The sequence below is a fragment of the Meleagris gallopavo genome, chromosome 2, assembly GCF_000146605.3.
Source record: "Meleagris gallopavo isolate NT-WF06-2002-E0010 breed Aviagen turkey brand Nicholas breeding stock chromosome 2, Turkey_5.1, whole genome shotgun sequence".
Classification (NCBI taxonomy): Eukaryota; Metazoa; Chordata; class Aves; order Galliformes; family Phasianidae; genus Meleagris; species Meleagris gallopavo.
The window spans coordinates 66,440,929-66,461,071 of record NC_015012.2 but is presented as its reverse complement, the minus strand read 5'-3'; the positions used below and the strand labels follow the sequence as shown (position 1 = coordinate 66,461,071).

General features: G+C 36.8%; 1 protein-coding gene across 2 annotated transcripts in view; it reads left to right on the top strand.

Moving 5' to 3' along the window:
- The window catches only part of AFG1L (AFG1 like ATPase), a 63,532-nt gene that overhangs the window by 771 nt on the left and 42,618 nt on the right, over nucleotides 1-20,143 (top strand). Inside the window, exons 2-6 of one of the 2 annotated variants that reach the window (XM_019613069.2) lie at nucleotides 3,423-3,485; nucleotides 6,539-6,765; nucleotides 17,303-17,351; nucleotides 18,111-18,212; nucleotides 19,839-19,969. In XM_019613069.2, the coding sequence (XP_019468614.1) occupies nucleotides 3,423-3,485; nucleotides 6,539-6,765; nucleotides 17,303-17,351; nucleotides 18,111-18,212; nucleotides 19,839-19,969 (572 nt within the window). Of the gene's footprint in view, nucleotides 1-3,422; nucleotides 3,486-6,538; nucleotides 6,766-17,302; nucleotides 17,356-18,110; nucleotides 18,213-19,838; nucleotides 19,970-20,143 lie in introns of both variants that reach the window. The other variant, XM_010707533.3, reaches the window with a different exon arrangement.

The following is a 20,143-nucleotide window of genomic DNA, read 5'->3' as shown; positions in this document are numbered from 1 at the left end:
AGGCGGCCGTTGCGCCGGGCTGCCCTTGAGGGGATCTGCCGCGTCCTCCGGTTCTCTGCGGCGTGCTCCTCTGCCCGGCCTGGGGCCTGCGGCTGGCTCAGCCGGCCCTGTGGCTTCCCGGAGAGCCCTGTGGCTTCCCGGAGAGCCTGGACTGTGGCTCTGCCTGACTGCTCGCTTGTCTCGTTAACTCTTCCCCAGGAGGGCCCTCTCATCTGTCATTGCAGCTGAGCTTTCACTTGCCCGATTCACTTGAGCTTGCCCGATAAAGTCAGCATAGTACATAAATTCATAGGAAAACAGGTTTTGCTAGCGTGAGACTTAGATTAGAAGCTGAGGTCATTTCCCTTTAGTGAGAGCTCTTCCAGAGCAGTGAACATGGCCACAAGCTGCCGGAGTTCAGGGAGTGTTGGAACAGTGCAGACATAGGGCTTGGATTTTGGGTGGTCCTGTGTGGAGCCCAGAAGACTCAGTGATCCTGGTGGGTCACTGGGGACAAATAAGCATTCACATACACGTGTTGTATTGTGACAATACAATGCTTACATCCTCACGCAAATAGACTGAAAAGAGATGTGCTAATTAAATGAGTGTTAGTACAATGGTTGTGTTTTTATTTAATTGTGATACTGCTTCAAATCTTTGTGTTCTTTTTTAAGTCAGAGGAAATTTGGTGACTTTATCTGTATTTTTTTTGGCTTCCATGTTAAAAGGAAAGATGGTCGCTCCTCTTATTGTTTGAGGACATCTGCAGGGATAGGCAATGTTCACTGAATTGATTTATAATCCAGTTCTTATAATCAGTGTTTTCTTTTTTGTATGATCTGCCTACTGCACCTTTATACCTCTTGAAAGACTTCAGAATTAATACCCGTGAACAATTTCCCTGACAAACTTCCCTGTCATTCCTACTTTCACTTCTAGCTGAGGTGGTTAAATGGGCAGTGCATGGAAATAGGACAAGAAATATAATTTTCCTCATAATATCACGGGCACCTATGGAAAAATCAGAATTCTAATTCTACTGTAACACTCATATTCTCTAGAAGTTTACACACAGAATATATATATATATTCATATAAGAATATTCATATAATGAATGGACTGTAGGAAGGCTAAATATGGTCTAAGTGATCAATCTAAGTTTCTCCTCACCCAAGGAGACAAGGATGAATGGGCAGTCTAAGACCTTGTATCTTAGCTGCAATTTGCCTTTTATGATCTGAAAAGTTTGTAAAAGTTGCTTTCTGTGACCTTGCTGTCACCCCCCAAATTCTATTTTTTGTGGAAAGCTCTTAAGGCAGAATGAAGTCTGCAAAGTAGCAATGAAATGCATGTGCTTCCTGCATTGGCACCGGCTTAGCCAGTGCTGTTCCAGCTTCTTGATGGCAGCTGGGTGATCTTTGGATTGTGGACTTTGGTGCACTTGTAGTCCCTGTGGTGAGTTTGGTTTAGGTACAGTTCTCAACTGCTGGGAGTATTTTCTGTCTTGAAGGCAAAGAACTATTAACCAGTAGAGGAATTTATTATGGGAAGCGGTTGATTCCCCATCTCTTATGCCTTTGCAGTGCGCTTTCCTCAGAATGTCAATCACAATTCACAGGCATAGTTCAGAGGTAATTAGTTGAATACTGCTGTTCCTAATACTTAAAAGGTTTGTTGTTGTCCTTAATCTCCAGGAAAAGAATTTGTGATCATTCTCATGGTGGAGTGATTTGAAGCATACATACAGAACAAAGGTTAAATGCATTTTAAATCCCTTTGAGGATTTGTTTCTTCTTTGATTAACTTTGAAAATTAATAATACACATTTACACAAGTATTGTATATGGCTGACAATCTATGAAGTGAATGCTGTTATCTGAAGCTTGATTTACCTTTTGCAATAAAAAGAGCTATGTTCCATTTCTTTGACCTTTGCTTCTTTAGCTGGGTATTATGTATCTTTTTTATGTTTTTCCTTTTTTCTTTAGATTTTTTTCCATGTTTCTTTCCACTGAAGGTTCACAATTCTAATCAGATGTTTTAAAGATGCTCTGTTCTGTAAAGGATTCTGCAGATCAAATTTGAATTAATCTGTGGAAGTAAAACACTTTCTCAGTAATGAACAGTCATTTTAAACACGAGATCTTCTCTGCATACTTTTGAATTTATTAATCTATGAATTTTCAAGGAGTTGCTTTCTACGCTCATAGAAATACGGAAAAAATGAAATTCATGGCAGGGAAGCCCATGTTTTTTTATAGGTTCAAATTACATGATTACATACAACTAAGAGAGGGAAAAAAAGGGTTGCCAGGATGAGTGGTGTTTTTCTTAGTTACCCTTCTGACCTGTTAACCTCCTGGCTTCTGTCAAGATCAGTTTATGACAGGCCACAATCCAGCTTCCATTTCAGATTGTCTTCTTACGTAAATAACTCTAGTGCCTGCCTCAGCTGTGAGCTTTGCTCTCAGAAGCAGTGTCATTGAAACTTGCTTGCCTTTTTCCAATGTCATCTCAGACATGAGTTCTAAGTGGCAGAAGGAAAGGTTGACAATGTACTGATTAAGTTTCCAATTTGTTGCTCCTTTACAGAGCAGAATGTCTTTGAAGTTAAGAATGCTTTTTATTTTTAGATTTTGATGCTAGCACTTATCTTTGCAGTGATAAATCAATGCTAGTTTACTGAAGGTGTCTTAAGTAACTCACTTGAAGGGAATTTATACTTTCAGATTGGCATTTACATTAATTTTACATTAAAAAGTTTTTGTTGTCTTTGAGTTTTTTTCCCCCTCTTATTTCTCCAAGATTTCTCTCTCTCTCTCTCTTTTCTTTTTGTTTGTGTTTGTGTATCACGGTAGGTTTTTGTTGCAGCTAGGTCTGTGATGCTTGGATAGGCAGGCAGAAAGGCAAATGCAAGCACCTAATTTTGCGGCTTGAAGTGAAATGAGATTGCCCTAATGCTTCTGTTTCAGGAACAAGAATTGAATAGAAAGTTGCAACCTACTGGCAATTCTTAAATTGTAGTGAATGTTAGGCAAAACATGATAAAATCCAATGCTGTCATGCACTCTGGGAGCAGAAATTATGGCTCATCTCTCTAATTTTGCACTGATTTATGTAAAACTGAGTAATGAATTGACATTGGGCTTTTCTGTAGTCTTATGTGGATACACAAAGTGCTTTTTCTCTGTGACACTGAGAATTTCAGAAGAAAACTAATATAAGCAAGTAACTGTATAACATGAAGATGTGAAACAGGAAGAGAGAAAAATGAGTTTTTGCAATATAGAGAAGGCTGCAGGCCTAGCATTAAACTGACTTACGTGTAGGCAATTCTTTTCTAACAGTTTTCTTGATATAAAACTATGTAAGGAATTTGTCTAGTATTCCTCTGCTATGTATTAAAATTTCTAAAAATTCATTTTCTTTATCTGTTCAGGAATAGATTATTCTAGAAGCTGTAGTGTTGTGAATGATTTTTGCAGTCTGCTCCACGATGCAGGTGAGAATGGAAGACTCACTTGTTTGTCTCTCAGTATAGTTTATCACTTCAGTAGCTGTCTTCTGTTGACTTCTCCTTAAGACTCATACATGCTTTATGTTCTTTTTAGGATCTATGACTTTAGTCTACAGCGACACATTTGAATTTATCACTTACCAGTTACTGTATGTCTCCCAGTTCCCCTCATCATATTTAAATCTTGGCATTCAGTATTATTTTAGGAGAACAGTGAACAGTTTGTCCCACAACACCCTCTGTCATCACTTGCACAGTCTTCATCTCTGTCATCTGTTGATGACATAGTGTTTTATTCCCACTTTATTTCCACTTATGGTCAGCTGTGAGTACATGTAATCTGACACAGAAGGCATGCATGTGAGCAGCCCTGCTGATATCCCTTGTCCATGGCCAGAAAGGTAATGAGCCACAAAATCTTTCTTATCCCTAAACCAGCTTTTATTTTTTTTTTTCTTCCTAATCTCATGGTAAGCAGTGGGAACTACAGACTTTGTAGGTATAGCAGGGTAAGGCTGGACCCTCACATCAGACCTCTCAGAGCCATTGAGCTGTACGTGTTGTGAAGGCAGTCAGTAGTTTGGAGGTGCAAACCACACGACTGAGGCTGAGTTTATGTAGGAGTAAATATTTGGAAAAAATAAGATGAAGGTGAACTTTGAGAGATCATCTATCTGTTTCTCTTCCCGTTATCTCCTTCTATTTGAATCTACATCAGGTATTACTGACCCGTTATTGATAGATTTTCATCAAGATTACTATTAAAATTCTTTTTTCATCAGTTAATCCATTTCACTGCCTTAAGTAGATTTACAATCTTTTCCATATCTCCAGATAGGTAAAGGACTCTGAGAAAGCTATATGATTTTCTTTAGCCTTCTGTAAAGATTTTATTGAAATTTTTGCAATAATGGATGTCGAAGTCAACTCTCTAGGTGATCTTTTTTTGCTAGGGATGAGCTAATTACTTTTAATTTGCAGCAGTAACTCAGTTCCTTTGGGGCAGGAGAATTTGGTATAATTATTGGCTACAGTTGTAAATATTGGCTTCCTTGCTTTGGAGAAACTGAGGTGTTTTCAGTTCTTCTATTTTATAACCATATCCATTTTTTTTTAAATAAAAATTTTACGCTTTTCTTGTGCCTCTCTGAGCGCTTTTACAACTTCTCTGTGGTTTGTAACCCATGGTATAACAAATACTAAAATCACACACTTGTCAAGGCTCTGTTGTGTTTATACCTATTATGAAATATGATATAAAAATCAAAGTGTATTCTAGGATGGAGCATATAGCTATTGAGTAGAACAGGGTTGCTTCATGTGTGCTTGTACTTCTGTGTGCATACATTCTGTGATTCTATGATTCTGTCCCTCAGATTCCTTCCTTCTTTCCTTACTCTCTTCCCATAGTTTTATGATGATATTTCACTGCCACTCTGTGATCCAATATAGCCTTGGATTGTTTTCTGCAGAGTTGCTCTTTAGGTGGTTAATGTCCATCTCTGAAGTTCAGCTAACTATTCCCCCAAAGAACAATGCCTTGTTGCAATACATTCTATTTGGTGTACTCTGCCTTGCATTCTGGAGTGTGCAGCCCCCCTCCTGATGATCTTACCTGCAAGCCTGTTCCATGAAGTTCACTTTACCCTACACAGGTCATGGATGGAAATTCTGAATTGCACCAAGCTGAGCTTCTGAGCCCTCTATGAAGCTCTATCAAAAACATGCACGTAGCTTAACTGTAGTGTTATTTATTACCTGCAGTTTTTTCTAGTTTGTTTTTACTTGCTCAAAAGTTATGTCACTTGCATCTAGCTTTCCTACTTTATATAGATAGCACTGTGTGACCCGATGACAGAATGGTTGCTGCAATGAAGAACGTTTTTCCTCTCTCTACCAAATGTATTATGTGGTCAGTGGGGAGGACTGTTGCTCTCACACTGTTCCTGAGGAGTTGATGTTGCCTCTCATTCGTCACAATTTACCTTAAGTGCGTTCTAAAAATAAATAATCAAGATCTGCTTCTACTAATTCCAGTATTTTTTGTCAACTGTGTTGACTGACCTATGAATTTTGGGATTTATCTTTTTAAATGTTAGAACCTTTCTAGGTTTTTTCCTCGTTTTTTTTGAACCTTGCTTACTATCCAGCAGACCTCAAAACAAGCTGCTGGAGGCTGTTGGGGGTGTTTGAGGAGCTTACCTTAAGCATTTGAGGATACTTTCATTAGCTCTAGCAATGTTCAAATTCTTTAACGTTCTCATTAACTTTTGTCATTGATACATCTTGTGTTACTCGTGATAGTACTTAAACTTTTAAATGATAACATAAGCAAAGAAAGTATTAAACATTTTCTCAGTGTATTCTTTTGTTAGATTTCTGATCTTAATGATTTAACAAACCTTCTTTGTAAGACTTTATATTCTTTAATTCCTAATTATAGTATTATATCTCATTTTGTGCCTGTCAATTCTGACTTTTTTCTTTTTAATCTAAACAGAATTCCTTGGCATGATCCTGTCTCTAAGTAGAAGATTAAGCCAGCAAAGTGAACTGTGGTATTGCAGGGTTTCACAGTTACTGTGCTGCTGACTGTGGTCTTTCACTCTTTAAACTTGCTTACAAAACTCCTGTTTTGGTCTCCTGTTTGCTGTCTTTTAAATTCTTTCTTTCAGCATGCCTCTTTCTAAATGATTCATCTATTCAGAAAAAAATGCTCTCTGTCAGGGATTCTAAATGATTTTACCCCATTTTGCAACAAGTATGTCAACACTTTCCTTCCAACAGCTCATTCAGTCTTGTCAGCTTCCCTGCTGAGCACAGTGTGTATGTGCATCTTATTAATAACATTGTTAAAATATACTACTAAATGTATTTTGTAGTTAGCAGTGGATTATTGAAAAACAAAGGCATAACACACTTGTGCAGCAGTTTAGGTAAGTATATCAGTCTTTGCATGAACTGTTAACTGCTATGTTTATGATTTTAACAGAACACTTTTCAAAATATCTCTATTAATAGTGTTTTCTATTTTACAGCATATGCAAGTCAAGCAGCAGATGAAAAGGTGGTTCTTGGTACGCTTACAGATGCTAATTCTAGAGCCTTACTGGTTTGCAATGGACCTTTAGAACATTATGACTTTCTGATTAAGCAAGAAGAGCTGAGGAATGATGAGCAGCAAAGAAAAGTTGTGCAGCACCTGCAAAAATTGCATGAGAGTCTTAAAGGCTACAGCATCAGCTCAAAAAATTTTCTCTCAAAGGTGAGATTGATGATGATAAATATATTTTTAGAATTTATATTTTCTCATAAGAATGTGCTTAAAAATATATCAATTTCTATCATTAACCTAGTCTTATTTTTGCAGTGGGTCTTTACAGCTAAATCTTTCTTTGTATTTAGGTCTGCAACCTAAGTGCATTTTTGGAGGTTTCTTTTCAAAGCATTAATAAAAAAATTAGGCTCACACCTGTTGCACAGAACATAGCAACCTTACTGACTTCTAAGGACCTGCTGTTGCACTTCAGTAACTTTTCCCTGAAGTTTTTGGCACAGTATTTTCCAGAGCTACTGTGGCAGTACTTTTCATATCTTGTTCTCATGCTATTATTTTCATGCTCTTGCTCTTGTGGCCTTGCACCTGCAAATTCTGATAGTGTTGTTCTCATGGGAAGTAGCTAGAACTAGTGTGAGAATGTCTAATCTTCCCTTGCCTTCCATGTCTCTTGTTTTGTAGACTTTAGTTTATATACCTGAAAACCAAACATAGTGCACAGCAAGGTATGCAAGTTCTTAAATCCTAGATAAATATTAGTCAATAATACATGTGCTCAAGAGCGGAATGACCAGTGAATGTGCAACTTGTGCACCAGATCAGTGTATTTCAGCAAAAAGTCATAACTGGGGATAGGGGACAGAATTTGGAATTTGAGTGAGTCTCATTTGAAAAAAAGTATCATACTGGGAAAAAACATAGAAAAATACTCATTGCCATCATCATAATCTTTATTTTCTAGGCCTCTTGCACTGGGGAGACATCTCCCATGTCAACAGCTTTATTGTTTGTTTTTCTTTTTCCCCAGCCAGTCACTGAGAGTTTTTCCTTTTTTTTTCCTCTCTATTGTACTACTTTTGCTTTTTATTTTTTCAATAGCAATACATTGACTGTAACAGCTAAAGTTATGTCATCAACTACAGAACCTGTTAATAAATCTGTCAACCTCTCTTAACATCTATTTTACAACGCACTTTATCTCATGAGCATAGAACGATATGACTAATTATTGGACTGTATGTAGTTAGTAAATTATATGCTTGCTGTTGGAAGCCCAAATTCTTCAATTACATGGCACAAATACTGTATTGTGTTTGTGTGATAACCCTACATGAGGTAGCATGAGATCAGAGGAGCCGAAACCTTCAGGGCACAAATACCTGTAAATGACATGCTGTCCTCTACCATTTAGGTCCCAGACCACAAATTGCCCGTCCAAGGCTCTTGCAAATTGTGTTAGCTTCGAGGAATGAAAAAAAGCAGCAAACAGAATATTGCAGTGAGATCAAGTACTATGCAAATGAAAGTATGTGTTTCAGTTAGCAAGGTTCAGAACCCTGGGTCTCAATACTCATTTAACAGCCTGCCTTCAATTTACCTTGAATGTTTTAAATTCCTACTTGTAGCTGTATGTCATTTATCTGCTAATCATGCTTGACTGGGAATTCTACAGATGTCTTCCTGCCTTCTGACAAAAGGTAGCAGACTAGACACCTAGGAAGGAGCTCTTTTTTTGTTGTTGATATACAGTGGGAAGAAAACGGAATGAGAGAAATTTCCAAGGAACAGAAGTCAGAAACTTTGGAAAGAAAAACATGAGAACGGTGAAGAACAGGGAGTGTTCTAAGTCAAGTGCTGAGGCAAGGTTGATCCTAGAGATGGATGCCTGGAGATGTTCAAGGTCAGACTGAGCCAGGCTCTGAGCAACCTGATCTGGCTGTAGATGTTTCTATTCATTGAAAGTGAGTTGGACTAGATGACCTTTAAGGTTACTTTCCAACCAATGATTCAAATGATTCTATGATTCTTTGAAAGGAATGAGTCTTTGGAAGTTCTGTTTTGGAAAAAGTTAATAAATCTTTGAGCAAGGAGTTTGACCATACAGTCTCCTGAGCTTCCTTTCAACTTAATCATTCTAAAATTTTAACTTAGTTATGGTAATTGGAGCCCAACAATTGTTTGGAGAATAGTTTTGCCTTCTCCAACCAGTAGATTAGTTAATCTCACTACTCACTTTTTTATTTAGCCAGCTGGTCAAAAGAAGGATTCTCTCACTATATTTAGCATTGGTGCAGTCTCACCTTGAATATTGCATGCAGTACAGGGCCCCTCAATGTCAAAAGGATGTTAAGGTTCTTGAAAGCATCCTGAGAAGGGCAGCATGGCTGGAAGACATGTCCTATGAGCAGAGGCTGAGGACAGTTGAGTTGTCTCATCCGGAGAAGACCAAGAGGCAACCTCACTGCTTTCTGCAGGAGAGCATTCCCCGCTGAGGAGGAGAAGAGGGAGGTGCTGGGCTGTGCTCCCTGGAACAGATGGCAGGATGGGAATGGTACAGAGTGCCAGGGAAGTCTCAGAGTGGGCATTAGGAAACATTTATTTACTGTCAGAGTGGTCAAGCACTGGAACAGGCTTCTGTTATGGATGCTCTCTGCCTCTCTGTGTTCATGAGACATTTGGATAATGCTTTCAATAACAAGCTTTAGCTTTTGGTTAGCCCTGGAGTAGTCAGGCTGTTGGATTTGATGACCTTTCTGGAAAAAAAATTCAAAAGTGATTATTGCTCATCTTTGTTATTCAAAGCAATCTTATGGCTTGCCTATAAAATAATCTGTTTTCCTGCGAGTGTAAGGAGATCAGGCTGGATTCCTAAACCTATTTTGCTGGTGTGGCATAGGCAAAGTATTTCCATAAGCGTAATCTAACAGGCTAGAGATTGGCATTTGAAGGGTACTTAATGTATAAAATTGCTCTTTACCAACACTGTAGAGCATGAGCTGTAAAAGAGGAAATTGCTTAAGAGAAAACCAGTTATTTGGCTTGCTCCTATGTAATCTTTTGGGCATAAAGCCAAACTTTTATTCATTTTCATTCTGTAGAAAAATGTGATGAAGGTTTTGATCTTGCTGTCTAACCTGAGGATCAGTAGGCTAGCATTCTCATCTTTTCTGGTTAACTGCTTTGGACATCTGGATATTCTTTTCTAAAACCTCTGCCTTTGAGAATAACTTTGTGAGCTGACTTGTGTTAACTGGAGTGCCCTAAATCATTGTGGTTAAGAGCAGATGTCTTGTAATGACTTTGTAGATAACTGTTATGTGGGTTTGTTGTTTACCACTTTTTTGATTGGGAACCATGAATAGTGAAGAAAAACATCTACTGCAGACAACAAAGTGATACTAATCTTACTCTAATTAGGAGATTGTAATGCTACTTTATCCCTGTAGCAGAGCTAATCACAATAAAGCCACCTAACCGATTTTCTCCAAAAAGGAAAAATCAAATACCATTGTTTTAGGGTGTGGATGTGGGCTTCCTCTAATTCTAAAGGAATCTTTTAATTGTTTCAGTTCTACTCTTTAATTAAAAACTTCTAGAGTTCAAGTTTAAAGCTCTGTGATACTGGCAGCTAATGTCATTTTCAGTGAGATGCAGCTGTACAATTACTTGTTAATGTGACAAGTGGTAGTGTAGAGGTTTTTCTTCTAGTGCATGATACCCGTCTGGAAAACTTTAGAACCAGATTAAGCTATGTGGTGTTGTAGATCAGAACCCTAGGAAATGCGGAGAACAGTGAGTTTCGTGTAATTCTGTTAAAGGCTTCTTGCCTGCATAAATATATTAAATCACAATTTGTGATGGAGAAGTAGTAATGTCCTTGTTTCTCTTCTGGTATTTTTGAGGATGTTAGTTGTTAATTGGCGTGGTTCCTTTTAAAATAAAGTCTTAAGCCAAACAATGTGGTTTAAGTTCTAGTTCAGGAGAGGTTTTGCTTCAGTAAAGTTGTAATCAACATCCTTAATAAAAGTTTTCCCCAGAGTGAGTTACAGCAGAATAGTTGGTAAGATCATATACAACAGGCACTATATCAGTTGTAGACAGTGATACCATGTGCTTTTCATGTGTCTGCATCTGTTGAAGAGTTTAAGTAAGCGTTTGCACTCTCCTCTTGTGAAAACCTTGCACACTGTAGCTTCGCGTGCTACAATACACTACACTTGATCTTAGCCAAAAGGAAAGCCAAGGCACAGATGAAAGTGAACTTGGCAAGATGTGAAAAATAACAAGAAAGGACTTTCCAAGTACATAGATCAGAAGAAACAGGCAAAGGATAGCGTACCCCCTCTAATAAACGAGAGGGGAAAATGGCTTCAACAGACATGGGGAAGGCTGAGGTGCTCAATGAGTTCTTTGTTTCCATCTTCACTGGCTATCAGGCTTCCCGTGCTTCTCATGTCCCTGAACTTCAAGGAGAGAGTTGGGGGAGCCAAATCCTTTTGTTAGAGCAGAGCAAGTCAGAGATCAGCTCATGAGAATGTGTGTACAAGTCTGTGGGGCTAGATGATGTCCGTCCCACAGTCCTGAAGGCACTGGCTGATGTGGTTGTCTAAGCCACTCTCCATTATACTTGAGAGGTCATGGCTGTCAGGCAAAGTCTCCAGTGACTGGAAACAGAAAAGCATCACTCCCCTTTTTAGGAAAGGGAAAAAGGAAGACCAGTGGAACTACAGGCTGGTGAGCCTCACTTCTGTGTCTGAGAAGATCATGGAGCAGATCCTCCTGGAAACTGTTAAGACATGTGAGATAAAGAGGTGATTTGAGACAGCCAGTGTGGCTTCACCAAGGGCAGATAATGCATGACAAATCTGGTGGCCTTCTCTGACGGAGTGCTGGCATTGGTGGACAAAGGAAGGGCTACTCATGTTGTTTACCTGGACTTGTACAAGGTCTTTGACATGGTCCCACATCACATCCTCATCTCTAAATACAGATTTGAAGGCTGGACTACTCAATGAATAAAGAATTGGTTGGATGATCACAACCAGAGAGTTCTTGACAACAGCTCTGTGTTCAGATGGACACCAATGATGAGTGATTTCTCCCAGGGTTCAGTCTTGGGACTGAACTTCTTTAGCAATGATCTTAGCGGAATGAGTGCTGCAATTGATATGGCAGAAGGAAAGGATACCATCCATAGTGACCTGGACAGTCGTGAGAAATTGGCCTGCGTGAACCAAATGAGATACAACAAGGCTGAATGCAAGGTGTTACACTTGAGTGGAGGCAATCTCAGATATGTGTATAGACTGGGAGAAGGATTCATTGAGAGCAGACTTGGGAGACCTGGTGGATGAAAAGTTGGACATGAGCCAGTAGTGTGTACTTGCAACCTGGAAGCCAACTGCATCCTGCGCTGCATCACAAGAAGGGCGGCCAGCAGGGTGAGGGAGGTGATTGTCCCTCTCTGCTCTTGTGAGGCCCCGTTTGGAGTACTGCATTCAGGCCTGTGGTTCCTGACATAAGAAAGATGTGAAACTGTTGGAGTGGATCCAGGGAAGAGTCATGAAAATTATCAGAGGATTCTGCCTGCACAGATTTTGCACAGACTTGTTTAGCTTGGAGAAGAGAAGACTCTAGGGAGACCCAACTGCAGCTTTCCATTACTTGAGGGGATCCTGTAAACAGGAGGGAGACTGACTTTAACATGGGCAAATAGTGATAAAGGGTTTTAAACTTTTATAAAAGAGATGGGATTTAGATTAGATGTTGGGAGGAAATTCTTTACTCGGGGTGGTGAGCCACTGGGGCAGGTCCACAGAAGCAGTTGATGCCCCATCTGTGATGACCCTGAAAGCCAGGTTGGATGGGGTCCTGGGCAGTCTAATCTGGTCGGTGGCAAACCTCCCTATGGCAAGGGGGTTGGAACTTGGCGATCTTTATGGTTCCTTCCAACCTAAGCCATTCTATGCTATAGATTTCAGTTTTTTAATACAAGGACTGGCTTTTTTTACTTAATATTTTTAATTTAATGGATTTAAACAAAACACATGTATTTTATGTTGCAAAATTCTTGCAAATGAAAAAGCTCTTTAATCAGTTACACATTGTAGCTTGAGTTTGTGCTTTTTTAGGTTTCTTGAAAGTGACCAATCTACTTTTAGTATGGAATCCCTGTTGAAAAGATTCTAGTGGCAGCCTTTTAAAACTATAAAACAACAACAACAACAACAACAAAAAGGACACACACACAAAAAAGTGATGCACAGCATCTCAATAATTTTTCTTGGTTTTTGGCATTGGAGAGAATGATTAAGAGGTGAACGTGAAGAAAAGGGGGGAAAAAAGAAAAAAAGAAAGAAAAAAAAAAAAGGAAAAAGAAGAGAGAGATGATAGGAAAATAGTTATTTCTCTTCTTTGGTCTGATACTCATTATCTTATTGTCTGTTGTAAAAATGCAGAAGTCTCTTCAGAAATGAGTTATTCCAGAACAAGAAACTTAGTACATTTATAAATGATTAAAATAATGTCTGCTTTGATTGTAATTTTTAGTCACCTTTTATTCACTGAAAGCACAGTAAAAGTAGGATTAGGGAACAAATAGTGACATACAATAAAAGCATATCATTATTTACCTGAGGGACTTGCATCACCTGGTAGGCAAAGCCTTTATAAAATAAGCAGTTTTGGGAAAGAAAAAAGCCAATAGCCACTTCGTTTGTGATAATTAAACTATATATATCTTATACGTTTTTGGACATCAGCTTAGAATGAATCTAAGGGGGGAAAAAGCAATTAATCTGTTGCTGCAAATCAAGTATGCTTCTGTTTTTCAGAATTATTACTCAAATGTGAACAATGACTTTGATCTTCAACTTGGTGAAAGCATGGCCTTGTATGTTGAGATATTTTGAGATCCTCTGAATTGAAGTTCAAGGCCATAAGAGTTTCCATAGATGTTTCAGATCTCTAGCTTTTCAAAATAACACCAATTGGGGCATCTTAAGAGTTGCTGAGTTGCTGTGCTAATGACTTGAAATAAGCTCAATTATAAGTGAGGTCATGTTTTGAAAAGAGGTATGAACAATAGTAAATGCCATCCAAGACCTTGAAAATGTCTTCAGCTACAACAGTAACCAAAAAAGAGGTCTGAAGGAGTAGAAGAAAGAGGCAGTTAGTGTTTTGTCTTTGTTTTTTGGTTTTAAAGAAAGTGCTGTCTGGATACTTCTCCTTGAATTTTGTGTATTTTAATTAACCACTATAACACATGGGTTTTCACCTAAAAGTTTCCTAAATTGGTGCATGAATATTCCCAGGAAATGAGTTGTTTTCTTTTGGTGTACGAGGCAGGCTGTGTGGGAGAAGATGGGAAGATGTTGCAGTCTGTTGAATACACTGAAGAAATAATAGAATCTTTAGGGAGAAGGAGATGTTTTAATGAATATAATTCCTGAGATAGGATACTGATCGATTAAAGTGAAGTTTGAATGAAGGTAAATGTGACATGATGGAATCAAAGCAAGGCATTCCATTTTGAAACAGAAACTTATAACAAATTTTGAAAGCAAAGAAGGAAATTCCATAAATCTGGGAATACTGTCCTTTTTTCTTCTGTAACTGCAGATATTCTAGAGTATGAATAATTTTCCAAAAAAAAAAAAGTTCTATTGTAAGCATGTTTTAATGGTAATGAAGCTCAGTGAAGCAATGAAGTTATGATTTCTTTGGTTATTGGAAAGAATGTTAGAGGAATTAAGAACCCTGGAGGACTTCGGAGTATTGGCATGTTTCTGGGGATACACTTACTTAAAAACATGCGGCAGAGCATTCAAAACATACATTTAAAGATGTCTGAGTTCTCCCCTTCAAAGTCAAATTCTCTGCATTCCTTGAAGTCTTTCAGTTTTGTATATTTTAAATGTAAGTATTAATGTTTTTACATCTTTGCACTCCTGCAAAAGAAAATTTGATGTAAATTAATTGAACATGATTATACTAAAACCTTGACGTTACCTCACTCAGGACAGTAGGGAAGTCTGAGGGATGAGGAGAATCACATGGACTTACTCTGTGTTCTAACATCACCCACTCTCACTCTTCTTCCTTCTCTCCCTGAAATAGACAAATCTACTCTTAATTTAGGAGATCTGAGCTCTCCCATTTGTTCTTCAGTAGTGTGTGCTTCGATGGAGCCAAGATCAGTCTACTGCTTTCTTCATTCCCATACTTTGCTTGCTTTCTTACCTTCTTACCGTAGTCTCAAGTGAACCAACACTGGACTTTTATTCTGGATTTTATCAGAAATCCTAGTGAAAGTTACTTTTTTGTGCTTCAGGAGGTGCATGCGAATCATTAACTGGAGCGGTGGAGAAAAAAAGTAAATCATATGAGATCATACGGGATAACTTGAAACCTGTGGAGGTTTTGGTTTCAATACTGGAAATTACATAACAAGTTTTCATATATATGTATTGTATTATTTAATAATAAAAGGTAAATCAGAAGTCTGGAAGATAAATATTTTTTATATATAAAATACATATATATATATATTTATAGTTCATATATGTAGATAAATAAATATACATATAGAGATCCATATACCTATACATGTATAAATAGGTGTACATCTTTAATATTCTACAATATCTGAAAGGATTAAGAAAGAGAATACCCTAGGTGGCAATAGTGTCACTTCTATCAGAATTGAACGAAAGACATTTTGCTTGAAAACAAAGTACTTTCTACAGATGTCTTTAATTTGCTTGAAGAGGATTTACTTTTAGAGTTTATCAACTTCAGCAAATTTATTCAGATCTGCCACAGTACCTCTCCTTTCTTTTATACTTCATTTTTTTTTTAAGGACTGAGGGGGCTGAGGCATGACTTAGCATCTGCCATCTTCTCAGAGAACTAGTTCTATTTTCTAAATCAATTGGGAGTTGATTGAGACTTTATTGAGCCCAAGCCATTTTATTTATTTCCTTTAGTGAAACAAAACAAACAAAAAACGTTGCCCGTCACATTTTCTAGAAGTGGTAAATATTGGAGAAAGCATAAAACGTCCTTAAAAGTACAAATTTTAAGATCATTAAATGTAATCAATGAACATACTACAATTTGCAAAAGAATGTAAAGATAGGCCTTATTACCTGTTCTACTTGTATAATCCTTACAGAGACAAGTAAAGCACTGATGTATTTTCCCAGTTTTGTTATTCTTTGTACATCTGCAAACCACTTAATACCATCTTTTTAATTGTTAAAAAACATTATTTATCTTAAAATTAAGACATTCTTACAAATGTCTCTGATGCAGAGTTTTTCTTCTATTTCTCCTTTCTTCGCTATATAACTTTGAGAATTAGTGTCAGTGAGTGTGAGCTCTTAAGAAGTATACAAAGAAATATCCGTGTCAATTAAATTGTCTTGCAGAGCTTTAAAGGCACTAGCAAGTCGTAGCAGCCGTGTGTATTAATGGAACTGATTCAGAACATCTGAAACCCTCTTCAGCCACAGACTGATGATACACATTTTTGTTTCCCTCTTAATGCAGCTCTAAATTAAATCTGTAAGTGGATCTTATGCAAGAGCTATGGTTGTATACTTTCTGAATAAATACTGTAAATCTGAGACATTATCTTTCTACTTCGTTCATACACTTTCTTCCACATTTAATTAGTGTTTTACTACTCATTTCTTTAAGATGGCGTGTTGTTTTGTAAAGCGCTTTAGATTGAAATTCTTCAGCAATTACTCAGCTCCAAATGAGACCATAGGGTTGTAATTTTAATTTTCCTCAGTTTTGGCTCAGCTTGTATAGCTCAGAAAGTGGGACACTTTAATGGAACTTTGTGCTGTACTGTGATGATTTTTGTGGGTATCGATTTGATGAGAATTCCTTAAGATGTACAGTATTTTAGAAACTCCTTCCTTTTAGAATTTTACTTGGAAGTGGCTGTGCAGTGTTGGAATGGGGGAGGACAGTTTCAAATTGAAACTATTCATAAAAATACATATTTGAGTAAAACAAAGAAAACCATCAGGTGTCATAACATATGTCTTGAGTTGCATTAAGAGATTAAATCTTCTTAACCAGTGTCAGTTTGAGATAAAATCACCTGTGAAAATGATTAGTAAAATGCATACTTTGAATATAAACTTATAATACATGACACATTTTTACTGTGCCTCTGTTGACTTTTAAGTATGTTTACAACAGGTAACTGCATTTAAGATTGAAAGTGGAGAGGAAGGAAGTGGACCTGGAATATTCATCGACTTTGTCATGCGGCTTTTCTAAATTTTAATGGTTTAAACCTAAAGCAGAGCTGGTATATAGAACCTATACCTGCAAGTACAATAGTACTGCTTAATTTTCCATCATTTTTTCTAGGTCTGTTTGTTCAAATGACTTGATAAGACTTTGTTTTAATCATGATGTATTGGGACACATTTAATAATTTTGTATGTGTTCTGGTTTAAAAAAATGAGAAAAAAAACACACGTACTGTGACTTAGGATGGAAATGGTGATTAAAAAAAAAGTGTATTTGCCTCCCTCCTCCTTTTTTTTTTAACTTCCATCAAATACATCATTAGATAGCGTACTAATTCAGAGTTAATAATTTATTCAAGGTTATACTTCGCTGGCTATTCCTGTTCAGGTAATGATTAATTGATCACAGCTATGTGCTTGCTTTTATTATGCCCCATGTTTGTATTTATTGTTCTTCTCTTGATTTGCAGCTCTTTGCAAAAAACAAACCTCCGAAAGGTCTTTATGTCTATGGGAGATGTTGGTAAGTCTCAGCTGCATCAGTTTCAGTGAAATTTTGTCTTAATACATGTTTATTTACATTGTATAGTATCTAAAAGCATGAAATGTGTATAGTGTGATTACTTTAATGAATGTTCTGGGTTTATTTTTCTTCTGTATTATGATGTTAGTTCATAGAACGGAATCATAGAATGGCTTGGGTGGGAAGGGATCATAAAGTCCTCTGAACTCCAACTCCCTACAGTGGGCAGGGTTGCCCCCCACCAGATTGGGCTGCAGCAACCTGGCCTTGAATCCCTCCAGGGGTGCAGAGTTAGTTTATGCAATTAGATTTAGAAGTTTGGAAGCTGTTGAATTGGACTGCTTTACCATGTGTATTTTTTCCAATGTTACCCACTCTCTATTATTTAAGAATGGGGAGCCAGGAAGGGAAGTTATATATTATAATTGCAGTACAGAATAAAATAGTACTCACTTTTCAAACTGAGATAATAAGAATGCAAATGGAGACATTTTTGCAACCTTTCTGACAATCCTATAGAGATCAAAATTTTAAATGGAAAAAATAACAGTTCAGTTGTTCTGAGCGTTTGAATGTAAAACAGAACCTTTCTTCCCAGTCTGGCCTTGTACTTATTCAGTGTACTGATTCAGTGGTTATTCAATAATTTCGTTAGTTAAAAGCTAATGAACAGTCATTATTGTAATCAGTATGTAACTGTTCTTAAATTAACTACCTGTTGGATGGGGTTTTTTTGTTTTTTTTTTTATTTGAAGGCACAGGGAAGACAATGGTGATGGACATGTTCTATTCTCACTTAGAAGTAGAAAGGAAAAAGAGAGTCCATTTTCATGGCTTCATGCTGGATGTGCACCAGAGTAAGTGAAGATACTGATATTTACAAGAATTGTATGAAAAACTATTAACTGTGAAAAAGCCTGACTCATTCTCTTATGTATATTATACATCATACAGTGTAATTTTCTTGAAGTTTTTAAACAAATGAAATAACAACAAAAAAATGAGTAAATTAGAAGATTTGGGCATTGTTTGTCATACCAGATTAGATGCTAATTGTATATTATTTCTCAAGTATCTTTTCAAATACTCTGATGTTCTGCATACCTGATTGTATAGAAGACTGCATGTATATTTAAGGATGATATAATAAGGATTGAATCCTTATCTAAATATTCTCTGGTTAATTACTTTGCTGCAATCTAAAGAAAGCACCTGCTGAAATAGAATAATAATGTACAAAGCAACATGATGAATCTATATGATGAATCTATATGATGAATCTATATGATGAATCTATATGATGAATCTATAGCAATGAATTGATTGTGTAATTGCTGAAAAAGAGCATTGTGTAAACTGTTTTTTTCTTAACAGTTGTGTGTATAGATAATTTTGATCTGTGTAATTTGAATAAGCAATAACTAAATGAGGTATAAATACCAACAAGAATGAGAAATGTTCTGGATTCTGGGTTGGTGAACTTGATTATCATCAATTTTGCTATCATCAAAATGGATGATAATCAATTTTGGGAAAATAGAAGGAAGGTGATCCTAAGTTTCAAAATTTTTTTTCTGACAGAATGAACAAGGTGCTTTTTGCTGCATGGAATATAGGTATTTTAAAAGCTGCTTCTGTTTCTGAAATGTATGACTTTAAAATACTGTGAAATTGGTTATGTGTAATGGTACAATTTACAAATATTGTGACAGCAGCATTTTTCTTGGAAAGCTTTCACTGGCATAAAGAAGCTCTGCCCTTTTGACTGCCCTTTTCTTCTGTTGTCACTGAGTCACTGTTGAGATTTTCCATTTCTTGTTTCTTGTATTTTTAACAAAGCCAGCATCTTACTGTAGGACCTTGGTTTGCCAAATATCTTTGCGTAGGCAGATGGAATGTAGTCCATGACGTATCAAATAACCTTATTAAATACATACTTTAATATTTCAGTATTACCTTGTTTACATTGTAAAATATAATTGTATTGCTTTGTCTGAGTTCTTGTAACTAAGTGCATTCTAAGTATATCTCCAGACCAGGTAATGCACAGAGCTGTGTCGTGGATTTGGAAAAGGGTTTATCATATTCAGAAGATTAAGTCATAAAATGCCAAATCATGAAATGAAACTGCAGCTAAGCTCATGAACTGGAGCAAAATAAAACTGTAATTTGAATCAATTTTTAAAATAAAATTTAAGCGTTTGATATTAGTGCTCAAGGGTTCATAGTTCTTTATTTTACATATTTCTAAGCAAGAAAATATAAATCACAGAGTCTCTGTGGTTTTACTAATTGCCTGGATGTTGTTGCAAACTTAGCAGTTTTGCTCTCTCAGAGTTAGATGAAATTTGAAGCGTGTTTGTTTGTTTTTCCTGGCTTGAATCACCTTTTTATTTGATAGCTAAATAATTTTGTTTTCTATATTTTAGAATATTTTAGAAGACATAAGAAATACTTTATTCGCTTCTGTTTTATCTACTCAGGAATACATCGCCTTAAGCAGAGCTTGCCTAAAAGAAAGCCAGGATTTATGGCCAAATCATACGACCCAATTGCACCAGTAGCAGAGGAAATAAGTGAAGAAGCATGTCTCTTATGTTTTGATGAATTTCAGGTAAGAAATCAGAGATTAATCCTTGATTTCAAGGGAAACTTCACACAATTATTTTTAATCTATGCTTATGATACTTGTTTTTAGTAACATATTATTTGAATTACTGGCCAGAATTGAACTGGGGAAGTTCAAAAGTAGAAGGCATTTCACAATTTTGAAGGTGATGGTTTTTTT